The 25,249-nt window shown below is 50.1% G+C and overlaps 8 protein-coding genes across 8 annotated transcripts; 6 read left to right on the top strand and 2 right to left on the bottom strand.

Moving 5' to 3' along the window:
* Nucleotides 1–768: 768 nt before the first annotated feature.
* On the top strand, nucleotides 769–3,112 carry EMWEY_00013360 (hypothetical protein, conserved; the record flags this gene model as incomplete). Its single annotated transcript, XM_013479223.1, has 8 exons — nucleotides 769–1,189; nucleotides 1,310–1,430; nucleotides 1,608–1,679; nucleotides 1,803–1,911; nucleotides 2,171–2,214; nucleotides 2,417–2,690; nucleotides 2,768–2,932; nucleotides 3,035–3,112. The coding sequence occupies 8 exons, from the start codon at nucleotides 769–771 to the stop codon at nucleotides 3,110–3,112; spliced, it is 1,284 nt and encodes a 427-aa protein (XP_013334677.1).
* Nucleotides 3,113–3,613: 501 nt separating this feature from the next.
* EMWEY_00013370 (AGAP005561-PA, related) lies at nucleotides 3,614–5,801 on the bottom strand (the record flags this gene model as incomplete). The annotated part of the gene is made up of 9 exons (XM_013479224.1): nucleotides 3,614–3,739; nucleotides 3,836–3,958; nucleotides 4,075–4,259; nucleotides 4,684–4,768; nucleotides 4,878–4,929; nucleotides 5,099–5,229; nucleotides 5,313–5,397; nucleotides 5,512–5,681; nucleotides 5,769–5,801. 9 exons carry the CDS (start codon nucleotides 5,799–5,801, stop codon nucleotides 3,614–3,616), a joined length of 990 nt encoding a protein of 329 aa, XP_013334678.1.
* An 823-nt stretch (nucleotides 5,802–6,624) lies between these two features.
* On the top strand, nucleotides 6,625–10,125 carry EMWEY_00013380 (insulysin, putative; the record flags this gene model as incomplete). The annotated part of the gene is made up of 9 exons (XM_013479225.1): nucleotides 6,625–7,287; nucleotides 7,347–7,413; nucleotides 7,466–7,641; nucleotides 7,698–7,845; nucleotides 7,899–8,781; nucleotides 8,838–9,018; nucleotides 9,079–9,756; nucleotides 9,813–9,912; nucleotides 9,971–10,125. 9 exons carry the CDS (start codon nucleotides 6,625–6,627, stop codon nucleotides 10,123–10,125), a joined length of 3,051 nt encoding a protein of 1,016 aa, XP_013334679.1.
* Nucleotides 10,126–12,931: 2,806 nt separating this feature from the next.
* On the top strand, nucleotides 12,932–15,012 carry EMWEY_00013390 (eukaryotic aspartyl protease, putative; the record flags this gene model as incomplete). The annotated part of the gene is made up of 12 exons (XM_013479226.1): nucleotides 12,932–13,282; nucleotides 13,344–13,396; nucleotides 13,452–13,551; nucleotides 13,615–13,673; nucleotides 13,726–13,763; nucleotides 13,822–13,946; nucleotides 14,002–14,054; nucleotides 14,379–14,475; nucleotides 14,529–14,615; nucleotides 14,671–14,757; nucleotides 14,812–14,853; nucleotides 14,911–15,012. 12 exons carry the CDS (start codon nucleotides 12,932–12,934, stop codon nucleotides 15,010–15,012), a joined length of 1,194 nt encoding a protein of 397 aa, XP_013334680.1.
* A 383-nt stretch (nucleotides 15,013–15,395) lies between these two features.
* Nucleotides 15,396–16,165, bottom strand: EMWEY_00013400 (hypothetical protein, conserved; the record flags this gene model as incomplete). Its single annotated transcript, XM_013479227.1, has 4 exons — nucleotides 15,396–15,425; nucleotides 15,529–15,620; nucleotides 15,714–15,759; nucleotides 15,863–16,165. The coding sequence occupies 4 exons, from the start codon at nucleotides 16,163–16,165 to the stop codon at nucleotides 15,396–15,398; spliced, it is 471 nt and encodes a 156-aa protein (XP_013334681.1).
* A 641-nt stretch (nucleotides 16,166–16,806) lies between these two features.
* Nucleotides 16,807–17,507, top strand: EMWEY_00013410 (hypothetical protein; the record flags this gene model as incomplete). The annotated part of the gene is made up of 2 exons (XM_013479228.1): nucleotides 16,807–17,017; nucleotides 17,104–17,507. The coding sequence occupies 2 exons, from the start codon at nucleotides 16,807–16,809 to the stop codon at nucleotides 17,505–17,507; spliced, it is 615 nt and encodes a 204-aa protein (XP_013334682.1).
* Nucleotides 17,508–18,521: 1,014 nt separating this feature from the next.
* EMWEY_00013420 (dihydroorotase protein, putative) lies at nucleotides 18,522–22,381 on the top strand (the record flags this gene model as incomplete). Its single annotated transcript, XM_013479229.1, has 14 exons — nucleotides 18,522–18,679; nucleotides 18,850–18,887; nucleotides 19,062–19,188; nucleotides 19,342–19,429; nucleotides 19,561–19,674; nucleotides 19,873–19,923; nucleotides 20,063–20,191; nucleotides 20,358–20,477; nucleotides 20,788–20,937; nucleotides 21,081–21,139; nucleotides 21,424–21,484; nucleotides 21,749–21,845; nucleotides 22,101–22,150; nucleotides 22,256–22,381. 14 exons carry the CDS (start codon nucleotides 18,522–18,524, stop codon nucleotides 22,379–22,381), a joined length of 1,368 nt encoding a protein of 455 aa, XP_013334683.1.
* A 1,860-nt stretch (nucleotides 22,382–24,241) lies between these two features.
* EMWEY_00013430 (vesicle transport v-SNARE domain-containing protein, putative) lies at nucleotides 24,242–25,245 on the top strand (the record flags this gene model as incomplete). The annotated part of the gene is made up of 3 exons (XM_013479230.1): nucleotides 24,242–24,415; nucleotides 24,640–24,924; nucleotides 25,165–25,245. 3 exons carry the CDS (start codon nucleotides 24,242–24,244, stop codon nucleotides 25,243–25,245), a joined length of 540 nt encoding a protein of 179 aa, XP_013334684.1.
* Nucleotides 25,246–25,249: the final 4 nt, after the last annotated feature.

A 25,249-nucleotide genomic window follows, 5' to 3' on the forward strand; every position in this document is an offset into this window, starting at 1 on the left:
TCTTAATGGCCGTCGCTGTAGCGGATTCATCTGGATGTAGGGCCTCTGATACTAGCCGAGGCGATTCAGAAACGAGTTCGCAATTGAAAGGACAGCATCTCTGTCGTTTTTTCCTTGAAGCTGTTTATGTTCTTCTTCCCCTAGTTCGTAACACCAGGGAAACTTCACGCACGGCAGCCAGCGGTGCTTTCGTTGACGTTGCAGCTATTTTGCTAAATTGTACCCTCCGAGGCCACCAGGTACAACTGATGGCGCCTAAGCTGTTGCTGCTGTTGTAGCTCCTTTTGGGGGCTGTGAGACGGTCGTTGTTGACGGTGCTTCCACGAGGTGCATTCACATTTATTCACCCATGCAGTTCCGTTGTACTCTCCTTCGCCGCAGGATCCTCACAGGATGCTTGTGGAGGAAGCTGCAGAGGCTGCTCGCTACCTGCACACATATTACCTGGTTGAAGCTGAATGCAGTGGCACATCACTCTCCGTCCACTGTGACGGACCAAATACTGGCAAAAGCAATTCCGGCCGTTCCGCATTCGAACGGGAACCACAGTTAGGAATCGGTGCAAGGACGATAACAGCATTGGAGTCAGCCAACGAGTCACACAAGTGTGTTGCCGGTGGAACGTTTGTCCCTGGCAAGCGCAGCCACCCGATGCGGTCTCTCGCTTTCCCTTCCTCATGCTTGCCAGCCACCAGCAAGTTGTTGCTTCAGCAGTATCCCTGTCTCCGTTCACCTGTAGTCGTGGCACGGATGCTGCAAGGATGTGGCATGAGCATTGTATCCGCTAAAACATCTTCTGGAGCCTCGGGCATTCCCCAGGAGCTCCACGAGGATTGTTGCGACAGTGCCACGGCGGTTTCTTGCGTCCCTTCGTCATCGGCATCCTTACTTAAGGGTGTGGGTATCGGCCAAACTCATCAGGCAGAGTCGACCTCTGGATATGAGGCATTTGGGTCAAGCATTTGCCTTCACTTCCGCGGTCTAAAGGACTTAGCTGCACAGTTATGCGGGGTTGGCAGCTCCGTTGGTGGCTTGAGGGGGAATGAACCAGGAGACCAGGGATTGAACTGGAAAGACGTAGGGGGCCGGATAGCCGTAACAGAGGTCGGAGGTGCAGCAGTCGAGGCTGGGATTGCGCCATGGGAAGCAGCTGAAATCTTTGCTGACATTTTCAAGACGAGTATTTTGGGTTAGAGTAGCCGTAACCACTTGGAGAGGAAACAACTAAAACATGCAGCAAGATACGCATTTGAAGGCCCCCTCAGAAGCGCGTCATGAACACCGGTTTCTAGCTGTTTGCATGCCTCAGGCCTTTGCGCGGACACAGAGCTCCACCTTCTCTTTCTTGCGGCCGTCGCAGTGGGGGGCGAAATGCAACCAAACTGGCACTCGTATCTCTCCGTCTACGACAAGCTTGACCCAGCTGGCAGGTGTGTTTCTGCAGGTCGATAGGTACTGTACACTGGTGCATTTAAAACCGAAACGCCAGTCTTACCAGGCGTCGTTAGGTCCGTTTTTAAGATATTATACGGCGAGTGCTTTATAGGAACGGCTGTATTCAGGCGGGTTGCCGAAGCGTTGGGTATTCGGCGGATGGTTATTTCCAGAGAGGCCATAAAGGCACAAGGAGTACCTCGTCACTGCATCAACGACACTGCTGACCTCCTGCTTCTTGAACAGTCAGCCTCGCTGTTTCCCCATCACCCTCCCACTGGCTGGTGCTCAGACGGCGCTCTTGAAACAATTTAGAATGGAACCGACAGTCTTGCGGTCTGAATTCTGCTGCTTTGAATAATGCTCAGGCTTAATTTCACCCAGCTACGAAGACGCGTCGAGTTGGAAGCCCACCGTCGCTTTTTCTTTGCCCTTCTGTTGCACGACGTGTACCGAGAAGGCACAGCTTACCAGAGTGTAATGCGCAGGCAAGTGAATGAACCAGTAGCAGACTACAGATTTATAGACAATACCTTAGCTTCTCGTTATGCAGGCTGTCGAATAAACTTGCGTATCCTACCAGACTGTCATGCGCAGGCAAGTGAACAAGCAGAAGACATGCTGTAGCATTTTAGACGGTGCCCTACTTTGCCACCACGTTAGCTTTCTGACAAATACAGCAACACAAAATATGTTAAATATGTTGCTGTGGCAACGGCAAGATGCGCTTTTGCAGGTTTGGTATCTCGCGAAGTGCACTGATGGCCTGCGCAGCGCAGGGTGCGCTTGTCGCGGCCACCGTCGCCTCATTCTTGCGCATTCTTCGTCCTCAAGAGTGCGCAAGACTAGTGTTTCGGGGTAGTGCAGCACAGTGCATGTTGCTTGGGAAGTTGTCAGTAGCACGCAGCAATTCGATACGACGTTGATGTTTTAGAGACTGAACGTAAAACTCGCCATGTGGTTTTGGCTATCTGCCTTTCAGGGCGGCGTTATCGGAGATTTGCTTCGTACTGGCAGGGAAGCTAAAGCTTGCCTGTTCACCTGCTGGGGCACTAGCTTCCGCCTTGACAGACCCTTCTCGTCAATGCGGACGCAATCACGAAGCTATTCGCAATGAAGACGATGGGGGCCCAGCTGCACTCCAACAGCTCCTGCAGCTAGACGGCATGACCCCGAGACGCGCAGCCGCTCTTCGCGCTGCTCAGATATACACATGTGCCCAGGTTGCCAACACACCACTGTGTGATCTATATAAGGTCAGCAACACTCGCTGTCCTCCTTGAAGTCCTCTCGCGGGATATCATGCCCTAGTGTTATTGTATGTTCTGCGCAGGCATTAGAAGCAGCAGAACCCGCCCAACTTGCCCCCACAGAAACTGCGGCGCAGAGTGACCAGAAGGTTTGGGGGCCAACAAATTCCCGACTGCGCGCACGATTGTTGACTGCCAGCGTGAAACTCAAAGATGCAGCGCAGAAAGAACAAGAGATGCGGATGCAGGTATACCTATCCCAGATGGGAGATTTATCCATTGGCAATGACAACGAAATATGTTGTTCACTGCATGCATTAGGGCTTCGTTGCTATGGATTGCATTCGTAGGCGCTGGAGGATGAAGCGGCGGGGCACTGGTCGTTGATAAGGAAAGCCACCAACAGTTCGGGAGATGAAGATGACTGAGTACCCGTCAGAATCCACAGTTGTATCCGGAGGTTGTGGGCGGACGTTTTTGTACTTTTCTTACGCGATAGAAAGGAAACATGCAACATGGTAGCAATTGACGACGGTGGCTACGTATTCTACGGTCTCTGTAGGAAAAGGCGGTAAATGATTGCCACTAGTACAGAGGCTAGTTAGTAATGTAAGAGAATCCCCTGGCTGAATCTAATCCATTGAGCTGATTGTCGCGAGGAACAAGACGTGCAATACATTTTCAGCACTTTCAAATGCGTGGTGTCGTCCACAAACGTGAAAATTGAAAGCATTCGCAGCATGAGGTTTTGGAAAGTTCTAGAAAGCGAGAATGTGGCACGGTGGGCTGATCCCTGTGCTCTGCTGGCTGGTGGAATCGTAGATCTGAATTCCTCTCAATGAGTGGAAGCCTGTGGTCGCAAAATGGACCCCGACGAGCCTGTACGTACTGCCTACTCAGCAGCAGCGTTGACTCAGAGTCAGTCTACGTCACCAGCAAGAAGTGGAAGGAGTCATGAGAAGCAAGGGAACAACATTAAGCAACGCACCTGGTTGGAGGCAAAGCATTTCGAAGGAAAACCTTTTTGAAGACCGGGGACCGAGAGGCCCGAGGTTCTGCGAAAAACAGCGGCATTAGAAGAACAAAGGTTCCACAAAGCTAGCGAAGGGACGCATCACTCAACGCTGCAACAGAGCGAAGCGCTAAATTACCAGTTGCTTGGGGCCTTCTAGAACAAAAGGCTCGAGTTCCGAGAGCTTAACGCAGAGAATGAGTTCCAAATCCGTCTGCAGCCTGTTGATGACCTCCAGCTCCACGGTGAATGGATGGTCGACCTGCATTCACAAGAGGCTGAGTCCTTATGAACTTGCATCCAGGCACGTATGCCCGACTGGTGGGTTGTTGGTTTTTCTTCCTAGGCAGCCAGTGGAATTAGCGTCTTCTCTCATACCTGGATTGAAGAAGGGAAATCGACTAACCGCATTTCAAGCGGCTGCATGGGCTTTGGCGCATTCAACAGCTCATAGTCGCTGAGTGTCCCAACTCCTCCCGTTGATGTGCGCCACTGTAGTGTTAGCGTCCCAAGATTTGGAATGTGCTGCACCAAAACGGATGCAGGGCTGTATGCAAAGCATTCTAAGATGGCATAGCTCACAAATATATCATAACAAACTCTACTGATTAGTGCCAGGGAAGCACGCCAGAAGTGCGTTGCCTCTGCATGCTTGCCTTTGGCAAGTTTTCTATATGTGACTGAGGGTTCGAAGGATAGAGCGAGAAAAGCACGGCGTAGCAATCTTTCGGTCGGAAGTTATGAATTCCCTTGCAAAAGCTGTGGGCACATAACAGGAAGGACGTAGAGTGAGTGAGCAATTCATTAGGACTTGACGAAATAGGTAGCCGCCTGTATGATATCTATACATAGCTGCACATTCAGTTCTCTCCAGAAGAGCCACCCTTCGCAATGCGCGAAAACTCAGTGGCCACCAGCAAAACAGTGGTGGGGCAGGGCCTCACGAATCGGCAGGCCCGGAACATTCCAGGCGTGTGCATTCTAAACCCTCAGCGCAGAGGATGGAGGCCTCGTTGAGGAATACATGCTGCTGAGAAACATTGGTGAGGGTGCACTCTACAAGAGTTTTGTCCTGAAAGCAAGTGGCACGAGGGGGGAGGAGCGACACTGAGACACGCTATGTGCCCAACACTTCCAAGAGATGTCCTTCGAAAAGATACGACTACTTCAAACGTTCGTACTTGCAAGTGTGTAATGCGATGAGCCGTCTTGAAGGGGCTTTGAGCGGTAAACCTGAACGATTTCTTGAACGATTTGGGCTCGATAGACGAAGCAAGGTAGTGCGAAATAGAACAGACAAGCCTACATAACGCTCCCGTCCGAACCCGCACATTCAGCAGCGATTCAGCAGCGCTATATTTAACAATAGTTCCTCAGAGATCCCAAAATAAGGAGTACTTACATGCAGGTTCCTGACTCCTCAATCTGGTGCTGAATAGTGCAGTCAAATGAATCTTCAGGGTTTAAGCTCCGAACCGGATCCTCCGAATTGTCGAACAGGAGATGACGTGAATTCCCGAGGAATAGTTCGACCTGTCCAAAGAAACATCGAGAAAGAAGCGTGTTCTATATAATTGCTGCGCATGTGGGTAGGCCAAAGCCAGCGCACGACGGACTTGCAGCTTAACGTTGTTTGCCTGAATACTTGATACATTTGCAATATTGAGGTAGGCCGAAAATGTCTCTCCACTGAACACACGCCTGGTTTGCATGCAAAGAAACATACACACACAAAGCACCTGGTTCGGAGACTGCGTGCTTTTTGAATTTGTAGAGTGGGGCAGCTCCAAGATTGCTAGTGGGTCAATGCCTCACCCCTGCGTTATGGGAAGAAGAAGAGAGTGCGCGCTTGACAGCCACTTCTCGTTCACTGTCTCTTCTGCTCTAGCTAGAGAGGCATCCAGATCGTCACGTGCTAGATCCCTCAGAGAAATCAACGGCCAAGGGTTTGATTCCCACGACGGCTGTGAGAGCCGCATGACTTTCTGCAAGACACAAAGTCATCTAAATGGATAGAATGCTCGCTACAGGGGACTGCAATCATTGATGCTTGCGAAATCATCATTGCTCACCAAAGAGAGATATTCTCTATCTCCCGTCGCCATTGTGATTTCCGCACCATGCCGCTGGCCTTGTTGTGCGTCTTTCGCACGAAGTATAGATAACGTGCTATTTTTGGTAAGTAGGCAGGTAGATTTCAGTCATGTAACATATTATTCCCGGTTAAGAGCCGACAAGTGGCTGGGCAAGTGTACGGGATGTGACGACCCTATACGCAAGACCATACAATCCAATTTCAGTTACAAAGCTCATGATGTTTATAAAATAAATTTCCGTTGTTCTGCAGCGTAGGACGCCCAAAATCGTACTTGACTAGACGGCAACCGACTACCACTATGTGCATGCGATGCAGATTCTGCAGCTCAACACCTACGAAGGTGAATGCTGCGCGACGCAGGCGCAGCGAAACAGCTAGCTTTCAAGCCTTCTAGTAGGCATATTTAATGATTGTAATCTAGATTTTAAGGTGTGGTCCCAAATGCATCAACGCTTCATGAAGGATCCCTCGTGTGCTGAGGTAACCGGTCCAGTTCACTGCTTGTGGTTGTAATATCCAACGCACTCAAAGACCTCGGAAGGAGTAACCAAGAGTCAAAATTTTGCGAAGTTTAGGGCGTTTACACTTTTGGCAGTTCATGGGTGTCTAACGTTCTTAAAGTGTTTCAAATTCACATTTTGAGGATGCGTACCGCGGTGTCATTAAGACACCCAACTCAGAACAACCTCGGGATAGTTGGTAGTGTACAGACACTTCATGAAACCACCAACAGCCACTTGCCGCTGGCTGCGCCAGAGTTTTCCAGAGTTCACCACCCTGGACTCGATTGAACAATATTTCCCCTCTTCAGTTCCGTTCTTCCTGCCAAGATGAGGAACGCGGCAAGTGTTGGTCTTTGCGTTGGACTCTCCGCGATTGGAGCCCTGGGCAACGACATTCTTAAGCCAGAGGCCGATTATCGAGATTTCCGGCATTATCAGCTTAGCAATGGCATGCACGCCATAGCTGTGCATCACCCGCGATCTAACGAGGCAGGCTTTGCTGTGGCGGCGAATACTGGCAGTTTGTACGATCCTGAAGATGTACCTGGTCTGGCCCATTTCCTGGAACACATGCTGTTCCTTGGTACGTCAAAATATCCGGAGCCTGAGAGCTACGATGGCTTCCTAACGCAGAACGGAGGGGCGAACAATGCGTATACCGATGAGGAGAAAACGGTTTTCTTCAACAAGGTCACGGACAGTGCTTTCGAAGAGGCGTTAGACCGATTTGCTGAGTTTTTCAAATCCCCTCTCTTCAGCCGCCAGTACGAAGAGAAGGAAGTTAACGCAATTGACGCAGAGCACCAAAAGAATATCCCGAACGACGACGAGAGAGCGTGGTACACTATCCGCTCTTTGGCAAAGGGGCCTATGTCCCGATTTGCTACTGGAAACTCGGAAACGCTGAGCACCAACCCCAAAGCAAAGGGGATCGACCTGGTTGATCGCCTACGGGATTTCCACAGCAAGTATTACTGCGGATCAAACATGGTACGTCTAGACGTATTTGTACTTATCGACTACATGGACAATGCCCTATTATGCTTCAGGTGGCTGTCACTATTTCCCCCCGTTCCCTTGATGAACAAGAGTCACTAATAAGGGAGAAACTTGAAGGTAAAACATTTTTCCATTGTGTACTGAGGCCAATCCCTTATTGTGTTTCTAGGCATATCTGCCGGGCATGCTGACTGGCTTGGAATGGTCCAATGCCCCGGGCCCATGTTCGATACCGTCAAGCCTTTCGACCACACCAACAGTGGAAAGTTCATCCACATGCAAAGCTTCTCGTCAGAGCCTAGTCTCTGGGTTGCGTTTGGCCTTCCAGCAACGCTTACCTCTTACGTAAGTAGCGCAACTTGATATCCAATATTGCCAAGTGGAATATACGCACACTTCAGAAAAAACAACCAACCAGCGTCCTTACATACCTCCTCGAGTACACTGGAGAGGGATCATTGGCAAAGCGCCTCCGCCTGCTAGGGCTTGCTGACGGAATATCCCCTGCTGTGGACAGGAATTCCATAAGCACCCTGCTTGGAATAAAGGGTAAGGAGCCTTAATCGACGACTTGCTGTTAAGATTTGTACATTCTGGCACAGTGGATCTGACCCAGAAGGGGGCGGCGCATCGCGGGCTTGTATTGCAGGAGATATTTTCATACATCAACTTCCTGAGAGACCACGGAGTTGGCCATGAATTGGTCTCTACAATGGCCCAGCAGTCACATATCGACTTTCACACAACACAACCCAGCTCATCGATAATGGACGAGGCGGCGCGCCTTGCTCACAACCTGTTAACATACGAGCCGTATCATGTTGTTGCCGGGGATTCGTTGTTGATAGATGCAGACCCTCGACTGACGAATCAGCTCCTCCAAGAGATGTCCCCGTCCAAAGCTATCATTGCTTTCTCTGATCCAGACTTTACTTCAAAAGTGGACTCTTTCGAAACAGATCCTTACTACGGGGTGCAGTTCAGGGTGCTCGATCTGCCACAGCATCATGCAGTAGCCATGGCCGTCTTAACAGCCTCACCAAACGCTTTCCGCATGCCTCCCTCTCTCATGCATATTCCCAAGGCTTCCGAGTTAAAGATCCTCCCTGGTCTTCTTGGACTCACAGAGCCAGAACTCATCAGCGAGCAAGGGGGAAACGCAGGGACTGCTGTATGGTGGCAGGGGCAAGGTGCCTTTGCCATCCCCAGGATCACTGTGCAGCTAAACGGAAGCATTTTAAAAGACAAGGCAGACTTGCTATCTCGGACACAAGGTTCCCTAGCCCTTGCCGCCATTGCAGAGCATCTGCAAGAGGAAACGGTGGATTTCCAGAACTGCGGCGTCACCCACAGTCTGGCCTTTAAGGGGACTGGTTTCCACATGGGATTCGAAGCCTATACAGAAGGTCAGCTAAGCAAGCTCATGGAACACGTGGCAAAGCTCCTGAGCGATCCCTCAATGGTGGAACCGGAGCGCTTCGAGAGGTAAGACAAAGCAATGCCATTACGTAAATTCCCCAAGGTTAAAGCGTCGATTCCAGGATAAAACAGAAACAGATGAAGCTTGTCGCTGATCCAGCTACCAGCATGGCATTTGAACACGCTCTTGAAGCTGCAGCGATTTTAACACGGAATGACGCTTTTAGTCGGAAGGATTTGCTCAACGCTCTTCAACAGACTAATTACGACGATTCTTTCGCCAAACTCAACGAGCTCAAGAATGTCAGTAAAACACTAGAAGCTTCCAATTTGTTCACGTGTTGACCTTTTTTTTTTATTCAGGTTCACGTCGATGCATTTGTCATGGGAAACATAGACCGAGATCAGTCGCTCACCATGGTTGAAGAATTTCTGGAACAGGCTGGATTCACCCCTATTGATCATGACGATGCAGTGGCGTCTCTTGCAATGGAACAGAAACAGACCATTGAGGCAACCCTGGCAAACCCCATCAAGGGCGACAAGGACCACGCCAGCTTGGTTCAGTTCCAGCTTGGTATTCCTTCCATTGAGGACCGTGTGAACCTTGCCGTCCTGACCCAGTTCCTCAACCGTCGCATATACGACTCACTTCGCACGGAAGCTCAGTTGGGATATATTGCTGGAGCCAAGGAATCTCAAGCTGCCTCAACCGCACTCCTCCAGTGTTTTGTGGAGGGCGCAAAAGCACACCCTGATGAAGTTGTGAAGATGATTGATGAAGAACTATCGAAGGCAAAAGAATACCTTGCTAACATGCCCGAAGCTGAGATGGCTCGTTGGAAGGAAGCAGCCCATGCAAAGCTCACAAAGATGGAAGCAAACTTCTCCGAAGATTTCAAGAAATCTGCTGAGGAGATTTTTGCTCACTCGAATTGCTTCACCAAAAGGGATCTGGAGGTCAAGTACCTGGACAACGACTTCTCTCGAAAGCAACTTCTGCGCACTTTCGCAAAACTCTCCGATCCTTCAAGAAGAATGGTGAGCACATACATTTTTGCCAGAAGATAATTAATCTAACACATTGGGAACTTTAGGTTGTGAAGCTGATTGCCGATCTCGAGCCCGAGAAGGAGGTCACCCTAATTGGCGAAGCGAAGGCTCAAGATGCAGCCCTTCTGCGCCGTGGTGATACCAGTAAGATTATATTTTGGACACTGTTGCCTTGAATTCTATAATCAAGAGATTTCACCAGCTGAAGAGGTGGTGAAGGCCCCGACGAAGCTTCTCAGCCTCGAGGACAAGTTCGTTTCGCAAGTGCAGGAAGCTAATGGCTACTTCCCGGATGTCTCCGTGTGTGAACTACCTCCAAGCCTTCTCTCACTATTCGAACTTTTGGAGGACCTCTGAACTAAATGATCATGCTGCTATTGCCGATGATCTAAACAGAGATCCTCTACCTTTCCACTTCATGGAAAAAACGTTTTTTAACAGTTAATCGGTTTTTTTTCCACGCTCTACGACGTTGCTAAAAACATGTTCAGTGATAGTATGGTTGCCCTAGTATTAATGAAAAAATGAGCAGTCGAATAATAGAATTCAGAATAGATTGCTCAATTAGATAATTTGGTAGCAAGTAGAGATGTGTCGCGTAGCAATGGAAGCAAAGAGCGCTGTCTGTTAAGCCAATTGCCCATTACATAAACATTTCTAACCACCGTCTCCCTTCAGCTTGTCCAAACAGGATTTCCACATCTACATAATTAAGTTTCCTAAGGCATGGTATGAGATTAGTGAAGACAATGGGGAAATAGCTCATTTCCAAAAGTTGGCGGGCTCTGGAAATGCCGTTGATAAATCCCCTGGTGATAATCGATGCGGTGTGCACTGAAAACACGTTGCTTGCGCTTGCAATTTGTAGCAACCTTAGAACGTTGGGGAGCAATTTGTAAAGTACAATTGGAGAAACAGTAAATAGTCCGGTATATAACCATAGCCTGGAAGAAAACAACAAGCTTCTATATTATGTTACGCATTTGTAACTGTGAGAAGGTGAGTATTTCACACGATGGCCTTACGAAATCTCTAATTGCTGTCGGATATTCCCCCAATCTGAGCAGATCTCTATTTAGTGGGGACGTTTTAGGCGTAGAATGTTGCCAGTGACTATTGAATGTTCCACTGTTATAATTTCGCGATTTTGTATAGTAACATATCAGCGTTGTCTGCCGTGATTATTATGGGTACTGGCTTCGTGTTATGAACCTCACCGGGTTGCAGATGGCAGTGGAGTACTCAGTGTGGGAAGTCGTCCAGAGAACGAGGAAGTGTGAATAGTTGATTCCCCAGGTTCTGCTCCACGTGAAGGAAAAGCAGAAGAGCTAAGCAAGAATCTGCTTCCGGTGATGCCGCATGAATCTGGGGAATTCTCGCTTAGCTCCTCTGCTATTCCGTCCCGTGGATCATCAATATTAACTTGAGGGAAAGTAAGAGAAAAGCAACATAGGTTCCAGCCAAATTTTCTTCCTTCTTTGGTTGGTCGGTCGTATGGGTTAGAGGTAATCACGATGCCATTGCACCGGAGGACTTCAGGAAGAAGTATGGGGGGGAAATTTATACGGGAAATAACGTGGGATACCACAGCTGATCTCTTTCCAGTGGGGGAAAAGCTCTTTAGGCTATAGTCCCTTTCCTCGTCGCAACCTGCAGTGCGGCACACGGTACTCTGCAAAACCTGGATGCAAAGTTTATCCTTGCCGGTTGCTGTTGTGCCGATGAGTTCAGTGGCAGAGCGTAGGGGAGGCCCCCTGACGAAACACTCAACATAGGTGTGAATCAATTGGAGTTCTAAAAGCTTCTGGAAGCTAGCATACGCAGCCTCAGTCTTCGCTACAATGTTAAGGCCAATCCAAGAATCCTCAAGGTGAAATATAACGCCGAAATTGTGCTGTCGAGAAGAAAGCAGTGGAAAGTATTCTCCAGGATGTTGACCTTGGAGAAAGGTGGCAAGTGATTCGGCGCAGGCCAATTCATAATTGCCATCTACATTGGTGTCCGTCTGCTTCCTTTTGCACATGGGTGAGATGCACAGCGGCTTCTTCACCACCCAGTAGGCTTTCTGTTCATCAACTACTGTTGGTCTTTCCCATGTGTGGGGGCAGGAATGGCCGTGAGGAAATCTAAGTAGCACATTACCGCTACAGACTCTGCGGCGGTTTCTTGAAATACTGGCATACGAATCAGTAACCTCCGATGAGTTGGTAATGTTAACAGGCTGCCTCGCAACAGCATTCAGAGGGAAGTACCCTTGCCTTCCCATTTTCTTACCTGCATTTCCTTTTAGTTGATCTAATAATAAATTATCACACAGCGATCGGCATGAAGTAGACATTTTCTTATCTTTTGAAGAACCTCTGTGTGGAGGTTTTGAATGGTTTACCCCATTACCACATTGAAGACGTGGGAGGGCCAACGAAGGGATTGATGGCTCAACGTTGGATAGCAAAGGGCTTCCATTAAAAGGTGTTTTGATACTGTTCATCTTTTTTGCAGTAATAATAGAGGTTAATGTGCAATTCACCAGCGTTTTCACGCGTAGCGTATGAAGACGAGTGAACAAGAACTGCCCGAAGTAGCTGAGCAAGGTCACTTTGAGGAAGAGCTTCCTCAGTTTCATACAGGTTCGGGCTACTCCTGGGATTGCGACAAGATCAAGAATCTGTAAGGATTCGAGGATGGTGCAGAGTTTCTTCGTTAAAACTATAAGCGGAAGCCTTCAGAGCTGCAAAGTGGAGCATGCATGAATTAGCAAAACAGCGAGCACCTCGGCGTGGAGCGCAGGTGTTCAAAAAAGTGCCGGGAATGTTGCGAGGAACCCAAGCTCTATTTTGAGGGCTGTTCATGTTCCGTTATCTGGTAAATGCTTGGCATTTTCTATCACTTGTAACGTTTGCGGCCCACAATTCGAAATGTCTAGTTGTACTTCCTCATAATATTTAATCAAGAGCAGCGTTCTACCAATTTTTCTGGAGGTCTTTTCGTACTCATTCAGAGCTGCACAGCAGTTGATAGACTCCTGACGCTCAGTCAACGCTGTCCGTACACTCGAATTTCCGGTCTGCCAGTCATCGGCTACAGCATTTTCATTTTGACTGCTAGCCATAATTTCTCACCTTGGCTTACCTCATATAACTGAACCCACGAACAGCCAGGTACAATGCGTTCCCTTCTGGTCGTGGCCGGCCTAGCTGGCTGCAGTTCTTTTGTGCCAACCGACGCAAGACATCGGTTTCTGAGTGAAACACTGGAAGAACCTGAAGATGTGATGCTGAAGACGGCAGATCTTCATACAAACCTGCTACGGGAACCCCCCATGACGATCAAGCTAGACAACAGATACAAATTTACTGGTCTTGGAGAGCTTGTTTCACAGCTGATCGACCATCACACTACAATGGGGAGCGTTGGCTCCTCTGGAACGATGGCACGACAAAAGCTGCTCAATTACCACAACAGTCAGTATTTTGGCGAGATAAAGATCGGAACCCCAGGCAGAAGATTCGTTGTTGTAAGTTATAAGCTGAGTTGAAGGAAAGTTAGACCCCTCAGATAAATGCCTTCAACTTCAGGTGTTTGATACGGGTTCCTCAAACCTTTGGGTCCCTGCAGCGGAATGCGAGAAGTAAGAACCAATTTCCTATAGGGTTGAGATCGAGCTTCTATTTAAGCACTCACAGAGGAGGATGCGCCCCCCATGAGAAATTCGATCCAAAGTACTCCAGCACATTTTCCCCCATACGGTCGCTAACGGGAGACCCAGCAGTAGCATTTATTCAAGTAGGCTTGAATTCCGTATTCATCAAGAAGCACCTTCCAAGCTCATTCCAATGATTTTCCCAGTACGGAACGGGCGCATGCGTTCTTAGAATGGGCCGCGATATCGTGGAAATCGGCGGAATGTAAGAAGAGCCACATTTTTCCACAGAGAAGCCCTTTCATTTTCTTCTTCAGTAAAGTTCCCAACCAGGCAATCGGTCTGGCTGTCGAAGGTATGTTACCAAGAGTCTACGAGCATCTTCTCATAGAACGTTATCCTCTTCGCTTCAGAATCGACTCATCCATTCGCTGATTTGCCCTTTGACGGGCTGGTGGGTTTGGGCTTCCCCGATGTGTCTGGTGAAGAAGGACTTCCTTCCAGCGCACTCCCCATTGTTGACCAAATGGTCAAGGAGGTACATTATCGATGGCTCAACTTCAAAGATTGTGCCTGTGAACATTCTTGTTTAGAAAGTTTTGGACCGCAATGTGTTTTCCGTCTACATGAGCGAAGACATCAACCGGTACGACCGCTTAATACATCCATGCACTCTCTTACAATGAGCTATTGAGCGAATCCCTCAGCCCCGGAGAAATTTCGGTAAAAGGCCTCCAATGTACCTTTGCAAAAATATGTGCTAAATTGTGTCTTAGTTTGGAGCAGCAGACCCGAAGTATACCTTCGCCGGCCACACCCCTAAGTGGTTCCCCGTCATCTCTCTAGGTTTGTTGGTCATTGTCTACTTCTCAACAACTTCATTCTCATTGTACTGCACCTTACAGACTACTGGTTTGTATTCTACTGCAGCCAAACTCATGAAAGCGTCCTAACACTAGTGCGACCACAGGGAGATCGGCCTCCACGGAATGAAGATAAATGGGAAATCCTTCGGCGTATGCGAAAAACGTGGATGCCGCGCGGCAGTCGATACTGGTTCCAGTTTGGTAAGCTGTTTCAAAGAAGCGTTACACACAACATTTCCTAAATGTTAGTGCAGATAACGGGGCCGTCATCTGTTATCAATCCCTTGATCAAAGCTCTCAATGTTGCTGAAAACTGTTCCAATCTTGGAACCCTACCAACTGTGAGTTAGCATTTGCGTCATATACAATATTCAAACGCTAAATTTTTCCTTTCAGCTCACATTTGTCCTTAAAGACATATACGGAAGACTTGTTAACTTCAGCCTCGCACCCAGGGACTATGTAGTGGAGGAACTTGATGCCGTAAGCACCGTTAGATCAACAAGTCCCAATTGCAGGCATCATAAAACTACACAGAGAGGAAACCCTAACAACTGTGCAGCTGGATTCATGGCTATGGTAAGCTGATACCACACGCTTGAGGCCCTGGAGAGATTGGCTCAAACCCTCCCTCAGGACGTGCCAGCGCCTCGTGGCCCTCTGTTCGTGCTCGGAAACTCCTTTATCAGGAAATACTACAGCATTTTCGACCGCGATCACATGGTAAGCGACACTTAGCAAGTCTGACTAAGAAGCGTTCAATAATTGTTTGTCTTCAGATGGTTGGATTCATGCGGTAAGAATACCACAAATGATCTGCGGTGAACAAAGCGTAATCCTTCGAAATGTTTGTTATCAATGCTGTAGGGCAAACCACGAAGGTATGTCTGACATAACTTAATGAGTACCGCACACTCCCCATTAATGGACGTGCAGGTTCCGGACCGCTTATCAAGGGATACCCATCATCGGCACCATCGGTGTCGGCGTCGAGTCTTGTTGCAGCCAGCGCTGCTGCATTCGCATTCGCGCTGGCCCGCTTTTAAGCGCCTGCCGAACAGTCTGTATGTGTGAAGTTGCGATAAGTGCCATCTTTAGCACATTGCGGACTTGCCGTTCATTCAATCATCCACTCTCTCCAGTGTTTCGCCCTGAGCAGTCACAATGCACATAGCTACTCTAGCACTAATAAGTCAGTTAAACATTTGCAACGAGGACTCCTAGCTACACCAGCTGGTACAGAAATGTTCTTACATATAAATTAAATCTTCGCCGTTTTCGCTCCGGTTCGCTTGACAGCTGTTCAAACAAGTCATGGCTCCATTTGCCATCAGCATTGCTAGCCGCTGCACACATTTACACAGTGGTGGGCAATATTTGCCACAGAGAGCACATTTAAAAAACATCCACCAACACACCGCTAAAAAAAATTCCCATACCTGTCGCGTTTCTCCTTTCCTGCAGCCCTCGCCCTGCGATTCCAACCTGCCCACAGGTCAACAAATCCAGAACAAAACTGTCAGTTTCTGCATGATGCGTGCAACACGAAAAAAGCGTCCAACGATCTTTTGCAGACTAAAGCCCTTACCATTTTCCGATTGCGCCCAGCAGCAGCCTGAATGTGAATAGGGGTCTTTCTAAGATGGCGTTGGTGTATTTGAGCTGGATGATGAAACATCCCGTTCTGTAGTTGCACACGTTGAGCCTCATTCGGGGTTGCGTTCCTCAAACGTGGTTGAGCGGAAATCAGCAAATTCCTGTCACCACGTCTAGCCACCAGCCGCACCGATCTTCCTGTGTCAACGGGATGAAGGGGATGCGGAAAATCAAAACGCTCATCTCTATCCAGACGGTGCCATGTACTGGGGCTGACCGGCTGAAATCTATTCATTGCCGGGAATAGGTGCTCGCCTCTTCCTCGAGGAGAACGTTGGGGCCTAGGGAACCCTCGTGGAGAGGGTCCCCGACAGGCTCTATACATCTCCGGAGTCTCCAACGACGCCAGGGGTTCTGTAGCCACAATTCTGCGCTTTACAGTCCTTCTGTCAGCTTCTACACTGCGCCTAATTTCCTCTGAAGGGAAGCGTGGGACTGGGCCCCCAGGTTCATCTACTTTTCGCGAACAATCTGTAGCAGCTGCTGCTGTGATGCTAGCGCCAGATGTTCCTGCTGAGCGTCCATCACACCGCCGATCATCATCCCTGATTCTTTCCGAGTGTAGCCTGTCTTCACGCCTCTGAATAGGCGGGGAATGGTTACTCTCGGCCACATACGGTGGAGGAGGGTGCTGCTCTACCTTGGCCGATAGTTCGTCTTTCTCTTGAGCCGGTTCTTCTTCCTGCGCATTACGCTTTTGTACACACTCTCCTGGGCTTCTGGAAACCGGATTTGGGTCAGACAAAATCCTGCTCTTCTCTAAAGCAGGCTGCTCAGTTCCGGAGGTTGTTACGGGACAGCTAGACTCTCCCTCCTTTCCTTCATCCCGTTCACCTTCGGGAACCCTCGATCGTACTAGCGGGGAGCGTGACACAGATGGGCACTGTCTCGTTCCAGGACAGAGCTCGCTCCTACGGGGAGGAGCTTCTGCTGGACCCTCGTCACCACACTTATCCCTTACAACACTGTCTTCTGCTCGCTTTGGAGAGGTTTCCTGGTCAGATGCTCGCTTTTCCTGACGGCCTAAAGAGTTTCTCGCTGAACTTGTTCCTCTGCTGTCGGCATTACAAGGCCGAGAAGAAACGAGGTCAGGGGTGGGACAGTCAGCAGATCGACAGCGCGAACGACTCCGTGAGGGCACTTCTGCGTGATTAGGGTGTTTGGCCGCTTCAGCTGGGACCCTTTCCCTCGAATGGCTCCACGACGCTAGACGTGATCGACCTTCGGATTGCGATGAGCGCCTAAGAGCCCCATCTACCCTCATTTTGGACTCGCCAGGGGAGAGCCGGCGTGTGCCTTTATCATGGTTCGGCGAATGGCGAGTCGAACTCTCACCCCCTCTTCTACTAGAATCAATCGGTGATCTCCGGGAAAGGCCTCTTTCAGAAACGTGCAACTGCCTATTCGCACTGGCTGCTTCTGCCACTCTCCCCCCACTTCCAGACCTTCGGCTAGACCTCTCAACAATCGGTGAGCGTCGCGCAGTGGCTGGTGAATGTCTTCTTCGGGCCCAACTGCCTGACCTACTAGCACTCTTCGACCACTTTGAATTTCGCCCTTGCGACCGAGATCGCTGACTTACAGGCGATGCCCTGTCATCCCGAGACAACCTTGGTGAAGGCCGGCGATTTTTGTGCTGGGACGAGCTTCGACCTTCACATCGCTCTGCTGTAACGTACTTAGCGGTTCGCCGTGTGTCACTTTTGTTACGAGGGTTATAGTGGTCTACTACATGTTCCTTTCGATGCTCTGCTCCCGGAGAAGGGCAATTTCTGCCCCGTTCATCACGCCGTTCCCGGTATCTGCTTCTGGAGGCCGACCGGTGGCTCAGATCTCTCCGCTCCGCCTGTTCCCCTCGCATAGGACTCCTGCGACGACCAGCGCGGGACGGACTGCGAGACAGAGCTCGATTCACCTCTCTCGACCGCAGATAGGCTGCTCTGCTACCAAACCTTGCGGATGGAACGTCGTTCCGAGTATATCTCTCGTTCCTATGAAGGGATTCCCCGCTCCTGCTGCGACGTGACATCGGAGACCGGCTTCTGCTGTGCCGATAATGCGCATTGCGCCCTCCTCTGTATGCACGTGGGTCCCTTCCATACCGGGCTCCAGAAGGGCTTCTGCGCCGATACTTCTCACCGTACTCTGGGCTCCTATTGCGATAGCCACGCCGTGTGTAGTCTGCGCCCCGATACGGCCGATCTGGGCTTCTATAGTCTGCACGAGCACTGCGGCGAGGCACGTAATTCCTAGACCTGCCTCCCGAAAGGCTCCTTCGTGGCTCAGAGCCGCGATCATAACCCATGGTGAGGAAACCAGAGGAGAGCAGGTCACGAGAAATTTCTCATCCACCTAGGGTGCGCTGTACAAACGGCAGTACCTGTAGCCGGTCAATGAGCCTGCTTTTGAAGCTTTTGGTTGACCTACGGTCCAAGGTAGATGCTTCGGAGCGACTATCAATGCCTACGTCACCGACACTTCTGAAGTGGTACACGGCCTCGCCAAGGCTGCTACCTCCCGCCCGAATACACGGCAAGGTCTCTTTGTGCTTAAGACTCGGATAGATGGCTCCCACACAGGGGACCCACGGAATGTACGGCCTCTGCTTCTCAAACCCGTCAACAGTACCCCCCGCAGTGAACAGACTTGGGTGGAGCCTAGCGTCGAAGGGATGGGGCACGCCGGTAGAGGCGGAGGAACGAAAGCAAGGCTTTTCAGCCCTACCATTCAACTGGACTGAGAAAGAAAGGTGGGAAGTAAATAATCAAGAGAAGCTGAAACTGGAGCCCTCCTACGGTGGCACGCGACAGGAGACATGATTCAAGGCGTGGGGGCACCAGCCGAGACAAAGGCCCTTCCCTACCTAATCCTAGGTCTAGTGAGGCTTTAAAACACACGACTTTGTGTTCATTCTCTCAGGGTTGCTGCACCAAGTAGTGCAGCCCCATCGTCAGCGGGTGGGCGTGAAGACGGCAGTGTCCAGCCGCAGCCCCACAGAGGGAAAACCGTTTCCTTCTGTTTGACTCCCTCAGCTGTCATACTTCTACATTCATCCTGTATACAGATTTAGTAGTCTTATTGCTGCTCAAGAAGTGGGTTTTAGACCAGCTTTCGTCCGCTCGTCTCTGAAGGCGCCATGGTTATTATGGGCTCCAGTTCGGGCAGCCTCGTGCTGCCCATGGGTGACGACATGCACACACATTTGCGTCAAGGGGAACTCATGGATGCTGTTGTTCCACTTCTTCGCAAAGGAGGTTGGTGAGGCTGCCAAACGCCGACAAACAGCCAATCAACAACCACGACTCCGCTACTGGAACAACCAAAACGGAGCTATGCAGTGGTGTCGAGATAGTACATAGGAGACCATGGATAGCATCCTTCATGTCGCTTTGTCGTCATGTGTGAGTGCAGCAACCGAGTGCTGGTGATGCCGAACACAGTTCCCCCAATTGTGACATGCTCACAGGCTCTCGAGTACAGAAACGAGCTGCTTAAAAGGGTGCGTATATGCAGGCCAGAGAAAGTCCTTGGAGCTTTCTCAATCAAAATGTATGGTACCTAGGTTCCTGCGGTGCTTCTTGCACTGCTGTGTCTGACGGTTTGCTGCGGTATTGTGCGGGCATATACGAGCCATCGAGGCTTCTGCAGGACCCCAAAGTAGATTACCTGATGACGCTTTACCTGTGCCCGGACGTTGATCCGCAAGATCTTGTTAACAATGCGAAGGCTTCGCATGTTGTTGGAGTGGGCCATAATTTTGTATTCTTAGACGCAACTACTGCCCATTTTGCCGTTACCGATCCGACCGCACCTACTAGTTGTGCTGAACTTTTCTCTGTTTTGTAGTTGCGGAAGCCTTGAGGAGTGTGCAGTCTGACAGAATCTCTTCAGCTTTCCTGAATTCAGAAGATTATAGGGGTTGCGTCGTCCTGTAATCCGCAGGTCAAGCTGTATCCACGTGGTGTCACCACCAACTCGCAGCACGGAGTGGAGGTCAGCGGTCCTTTCATTTATGCTACTGCTGCATCAACCTTCCTTGAGCTAGGATTATCGCCTGACGTAAAGGGCAGCTGAGCACCAGCCAGGTGGAAAGCTGGAGCCTACAGTGTATCTTGCACTTTGGGCTATGCAGGACCTCGGGGCGTTTGACAGCGTGTTTGAAGTGCTCCAGCAATGCGGATTAACTCTGCACATTCACGCAGAGTCTCCGAAAGCTACGGCCCTCAAGGCAGAGGAAACGTTTTTGCCGGCCTTCGAGCAGGTTCGAGGTCATTCATCTTCACACAGGACGCTCCGCAGCTGCTTACACCCCCGTCTCACGGTGTCGCAGTCTGTGTGACAGCAGTCTAGGACAGGACAGAGCAAACTACGGAGTTGCTTGATGTTAAAACGAGCGCTTTTGCGTTGTTGCTGACCGCGTTTTCCAGATACACCAGCGCTTTCCCGGCTTGAAGATTGTCTTTGAACACATATCAACGGCTGCAGCAGTAGAAGCTGTGAAGGGCAAAAAAAACGTCGCCGCCACCATTACTGCACACCACCTACGAGTGCGCAAGAACAGTGTTCTTTGAAATACACCATGACCTATTCTGTGATCACTGCTAAGAATTGCTTTGGGAGGGTACGCAACTTTTATAGTTGTGGGTGGTGTTGTGTAACGTCAAATGCGTTTAGTTCTGATGCTCTGGTGGCCCGCGTAGTCTGCTGCATCAAATGCAGACAGATATTGAGACGGGGATTCCAAGAGTAGAGGTGCTGGTTTTGTCCCCTGGAGCTGTGAATGCTCGAGCAAAGGTGCCTCTACCAACGCGCAGCCTGTATCGTTGAGCTCCAATGTGTGGTTATTCGGGGCTGCAGCTGACAACAGGAGACGTGTGGGGTCAAGAGGAAGCAGAAGAAAGCCTAAACCACTTGCCTGACGGGCCCGAGGAACGCCGCGTGTTAAATCCGCACAACTTCTGCAAGCCAGTGCCCAAGCGCGAGGAAGACCGTCAGGCACTGTTAAGCGTAAGTGGCCTAGCTTCCTCCCATCACCCACCACCACCGATTGCGACGGTTATGTGCTTCTTTAGCGCGTGTACTTTTCACTTATGCTATTATTCTGTTTGATGTGGTTTCTTTGTTGAAGCCTCCGTGACTTGCATTCTCAGGTAATTCGCGAGGGAAATCCCCAGTTTTTTCTCGGCTCCGACTCAGCTCCTCATCCCGTGTCCGCCAAGCGTAACACCATAAGACAGCAGCAGACGAGGCAGTGAAATATTGTGCAGTGGAGGGAGGGAGTGATGTGACGTAATATAGATTGGAGTTGGGTCCAGTGAGAGTTAACGTTAGTAAAGCGCACCGCACTTAAGTGCAGTTAAGTAAACCGAAGTCAAGTGCACAACAGCAAATGAAGGGAAGAAGATAGAAGGCATTTAGGCAGTCTGCATTAGGTTAATGGCAACCGAATTTATGATTAACAAGGGGGACTTCGCATAACCTTCTCACCTGCAGGACGAAGAAGAACTCCAACCCGCCAGCAGCCGGCGTCTTTACGCAGGCGTTCCTTCTTGCGGTATATTCACCCTTGCTGTCACTTCGTAACTATCCACAGCAGAGAAGCATCACTGTAACAGAGTGTTTTCGAACGAACCTCATAATATTGCGCACCGTCAGCCAGTTGAGGGGCGCCGTAAATTTCCTTTTAGATATTTAGACACTTAGTCGAGCAGGGATGCGTCAGCCGAGTTAAGACCGCAGCGAAGAGCGCGCTTTTGTATTTAGCGGCGAAGTCACAGGAACAGCCCTACTTGGGTTTGGTGGTTTGTTTTGTCCACAGTACCTCGCCGACACTTTCGCCCGCGCAGGATGCTTGGACAAGCTGAGGGGCTTTGCATGCGAACACGCAGCAGCCTTTTTCGGGATGCCAAAGAAGGGTAAGAGCTCGTTACGACGCATTTCTGATATAGTTCTTCAGAAAAATGCAGCTGAACTATGTGTTCTTTCGAGATGCAACCACATACTTATCTAGCCGAAGCCTTTTAAGGCAAATCGAAGTTCAGTAGCAGCGCCTGTTTATTGTTGCTTCTACAGCAAACCATTGTAGTTCTGGCCGGTACCCACTGCTTGCCGCTTGTCACCCCTTCATTGTTTACTGCTTGCTTCTCTGCTCACTTGCGTATGTTGGGCAGAGTTGGTGGAGGGAGAAGACTGTGTTGTGCTGGAACGGAAGCCATTTGCGGTAGGAACTGTGTCACGTTTGAATCAAGCAGTAGAATAAAATTGCAACGCCTATGCGAGCAGGGCGTAGCAGATTATGGTGGGTTTGACTGGCGTTGATTCTCAGGTCCCTCAAGCCGTCTGTGGAATGGAGGGGTCGGGCAATGAAGTGGTACCTTTTCTCTCCGGTGATGAGCTCCTCTTTACCGTCAGCGTTACTCCATTCTCTGCAGCTCTAGAGTCAATTCAATGAGCGTTTGGCGACAGGGTGCCGGCGGCAATGCGAAGTTCCTTTGCCTTGCTGGCCCGGAAGTTTCATCGCTCGTAGCCTGTCCCCGCTGCACGAGCGGGGTACCCTGATTTACCGTTAAATAAATGGCATTTTTACAAGTATTGGGTGGCATGAATTCCTTTGGATATAATGCCCCTTATCGTCTCGTTGTTTGCGTTAACAGCCCAGCGAGCAATCGTAAGTGTGGGCGTTTATAGTACTTCTGGTTCCTTCAGCCCCTTCACGACACATCTGACGATCAGCAAGCTTTAAACGTTTGGAGCTATTGTCGCTCTGCCCGCTGAGTTTATCAGCGCCCGTTGTGACATGACACAGCATCGTAAGGGCCGGGTGTCACACGATTTGTGTACGGGAAGATGTTCCTGCACAGATTTCCCAATTGTGTCTTTTACAGTTAGAGGGACCAAATGGCTCTTCAGTGGGGTCAGCAAGAAACCCTTGCCGCGGGACATCCCGTAATTGTCGTATACTTGCAGTTGTTGCAGTTGCAGTTTCGGCACCACGTCACCCTCGCCTAGCGTTGCAGGAAGGTTCAACATCTTTATTGCATATATTTTCATCACACTAAAGCATAAAGGCAGCAGGGCTCAACTTGCCTACAATGTGCTCACTATTGGTGTACATGCATAGCCGCGCAGCCCCAGCCGCCCTTTCGGTGGCAAATTGCCGTTCAGTTTGGGCTTATTTGTTCCGCTTGCTTTGAATTCACAGTTCTCGTTACTTTTCAATTCATTTTAAGCTGCTGCCAGTCGGTTTTTGATGCGGAGCCTAGGGCAGTGGCGGCCGAAGTCGATGGGCGCCCATCTGTGGCCCTTCCCACAGCGACAATCTGAATGTTTCGCTCTCACTCACTTCGTTCGTTAACAAAAGTCATTGACACATTTCTTTGGTTTCCTCATTGAGTTTTGTTCCAGCTACGTCGGCAGGCCCCTGCTGCATCAACCTCCGTTCGTGTGCGTTCCCGGGTACGCCGACTGCCGCGTGATAAACCCAGTTGACTATTACCCGCCTCCTCTAGTAGCCGGCTGTTAGTTCCTGAGGATGTTTGTGCGGATATTGCAACTTCAGCGGCTCTCAGTGACGAGACGCAGAAGCGGCAAAGGGAGCCTCACCACAGTTGAAGCGCAAGGCGAAGGTGAAGTCAGGAAGTACTGAGCTGGTGACGGACAGAAAGTGACAAAGTAGTAGTCTGATGAAATGTTGAACTGAGGAATGAAGAGGCAGTTAGTAGTTGACTTGTATAGAGGCAGCTGCAAAAGAGCAGATCTCCTAGGACCTCGCCAAACATTTGACTAGCTCTGCCTCACCCGTAGTCAGCTTTCAACGGCTTCCTTACTTTTCTACCTCCATCTGGAGGCTGAATCTCTCTGTTACACGGCTCAGCACCCCTAGGCGGTCCGTATACAGGAGTGACGACGCGCCCGTGCATGGATATTCGTGCATGGATATTTTGATACGCTGTAACGCGCAGCAGGCACAGACGAGAACGTTATCCTCGGGGTGCCTTACAGCCACCCAGCGTCCACTATTTAGTAGGAGCTGCCAAGATCTGCAAACTGTTTAGGAGTGGCCATAAACGCCCAAAGGCTACGGCCTCAGGTCGCCAACGTGTTGAATGCCTTCTACAGGTTGTGGCCTCGTAGACATATTTGAGGGGCTTCTACGGCTTGAGTGACTTTGTAGCCCTTGGAATGATTGAGATTGCAGCAGCTTAGACCCAAGAGGCGTGGTATGCCTCCCGGCATCAACGGGTCCTTAGCAAATAGGGCGACAGTACCAACAGATATTGAAGAGTAGCATCTATATATGTAAGTACCACCTATGGAGTGTCGAAACGACGGCCTCGAGGGTGTTGAGGTGGAGGAGCAGCTGCTGCAATTCCAGCAGGCGGTAGATGACCTGAGAGACGCCGTACGTCAGCTGGCGGCGAGTCCTTTGACGAACAGTCAGGATCGCCAGAAGCACATATTTCAAATAAACAAACTTAAGCAAGAGGTGCGAACAAGCAAAGGAACCCGAGGGGAGCCCGCCTACGCAGCAGTCAGGTCTCACTTCTGACGGTTTTTTGGAAAGTTGGAATTCTTCCGCTGGGGGTTTCACTCCTATTACTGTGGATGACTGTGTATGCTTGGATTTGCGTCAGTAGGCAGGAAGTTGCACATATTTTGTCAGTGGCAATCAGTGTCTGTTTGGAATTTCCTGTGCATTAAACATTTCAGGCAACGGTGTGCATGCGTTCCTTGGCGTTGGAGCTGCGATGTTCGTCGTCGGTGTTGAGTCCTGAGGCAATCTCACGACTGGTGCGGCGACAGCAGCTGCTGCAGCAACAGTTCAAAGAAGTGTCCGCCGAATGCGAAGCGCAACTGCTGTCAGTCAGTAAAGACGAGCTTCTGCAACGTTATACGGGGGCTCATGAAGAACTACAAGAGGCGACGGACGTGTGCGCGCAACAACAACGACAACAGCTAATCACGCTGGGCGACGAGATCCAGGACCAAACGGAAGTTAGACAGAATTCCCAGTGTACAGCGTAGATCGTGACGAAATTGAGTGTGCTGTAGACGGCTTTCTCCAGTGCCACAGGCACCCATGTTTCCTTGTGTATCGTCATTTGTTTCCATCGACTGCCATCTTTTTCCATGCTCATGGGCGTCTTCTGGCCCCTCAGGTGTCGCTGGAGTCATATTCATTCCGCTTGGCTTCTTGATATGCCCTTGTGTGTCGACGCATGCTCTGCAGCTCAGTTTGGCGCGGACACAGCAGCAGGCGGCTCAGACGGAAGAGATGGGGGGGGCGATCCTGCAGAGGCTGCAACAGCAGAATGAGCAG

This window comes from Eimeria maxima, genomic scaffold, assembly GCF_000499605.1.
Source record: "Eimeria maxima Weybridge genomic scaffold, Emw_scaff99, whole genome shotgun sequence".
NCBI classification, from domain to species: Eukaryota; Apicomplexa; class Conoidasida; order Eucoccidiorida; family Eimeriidae; genus Eimeria; species Eimeria maxima.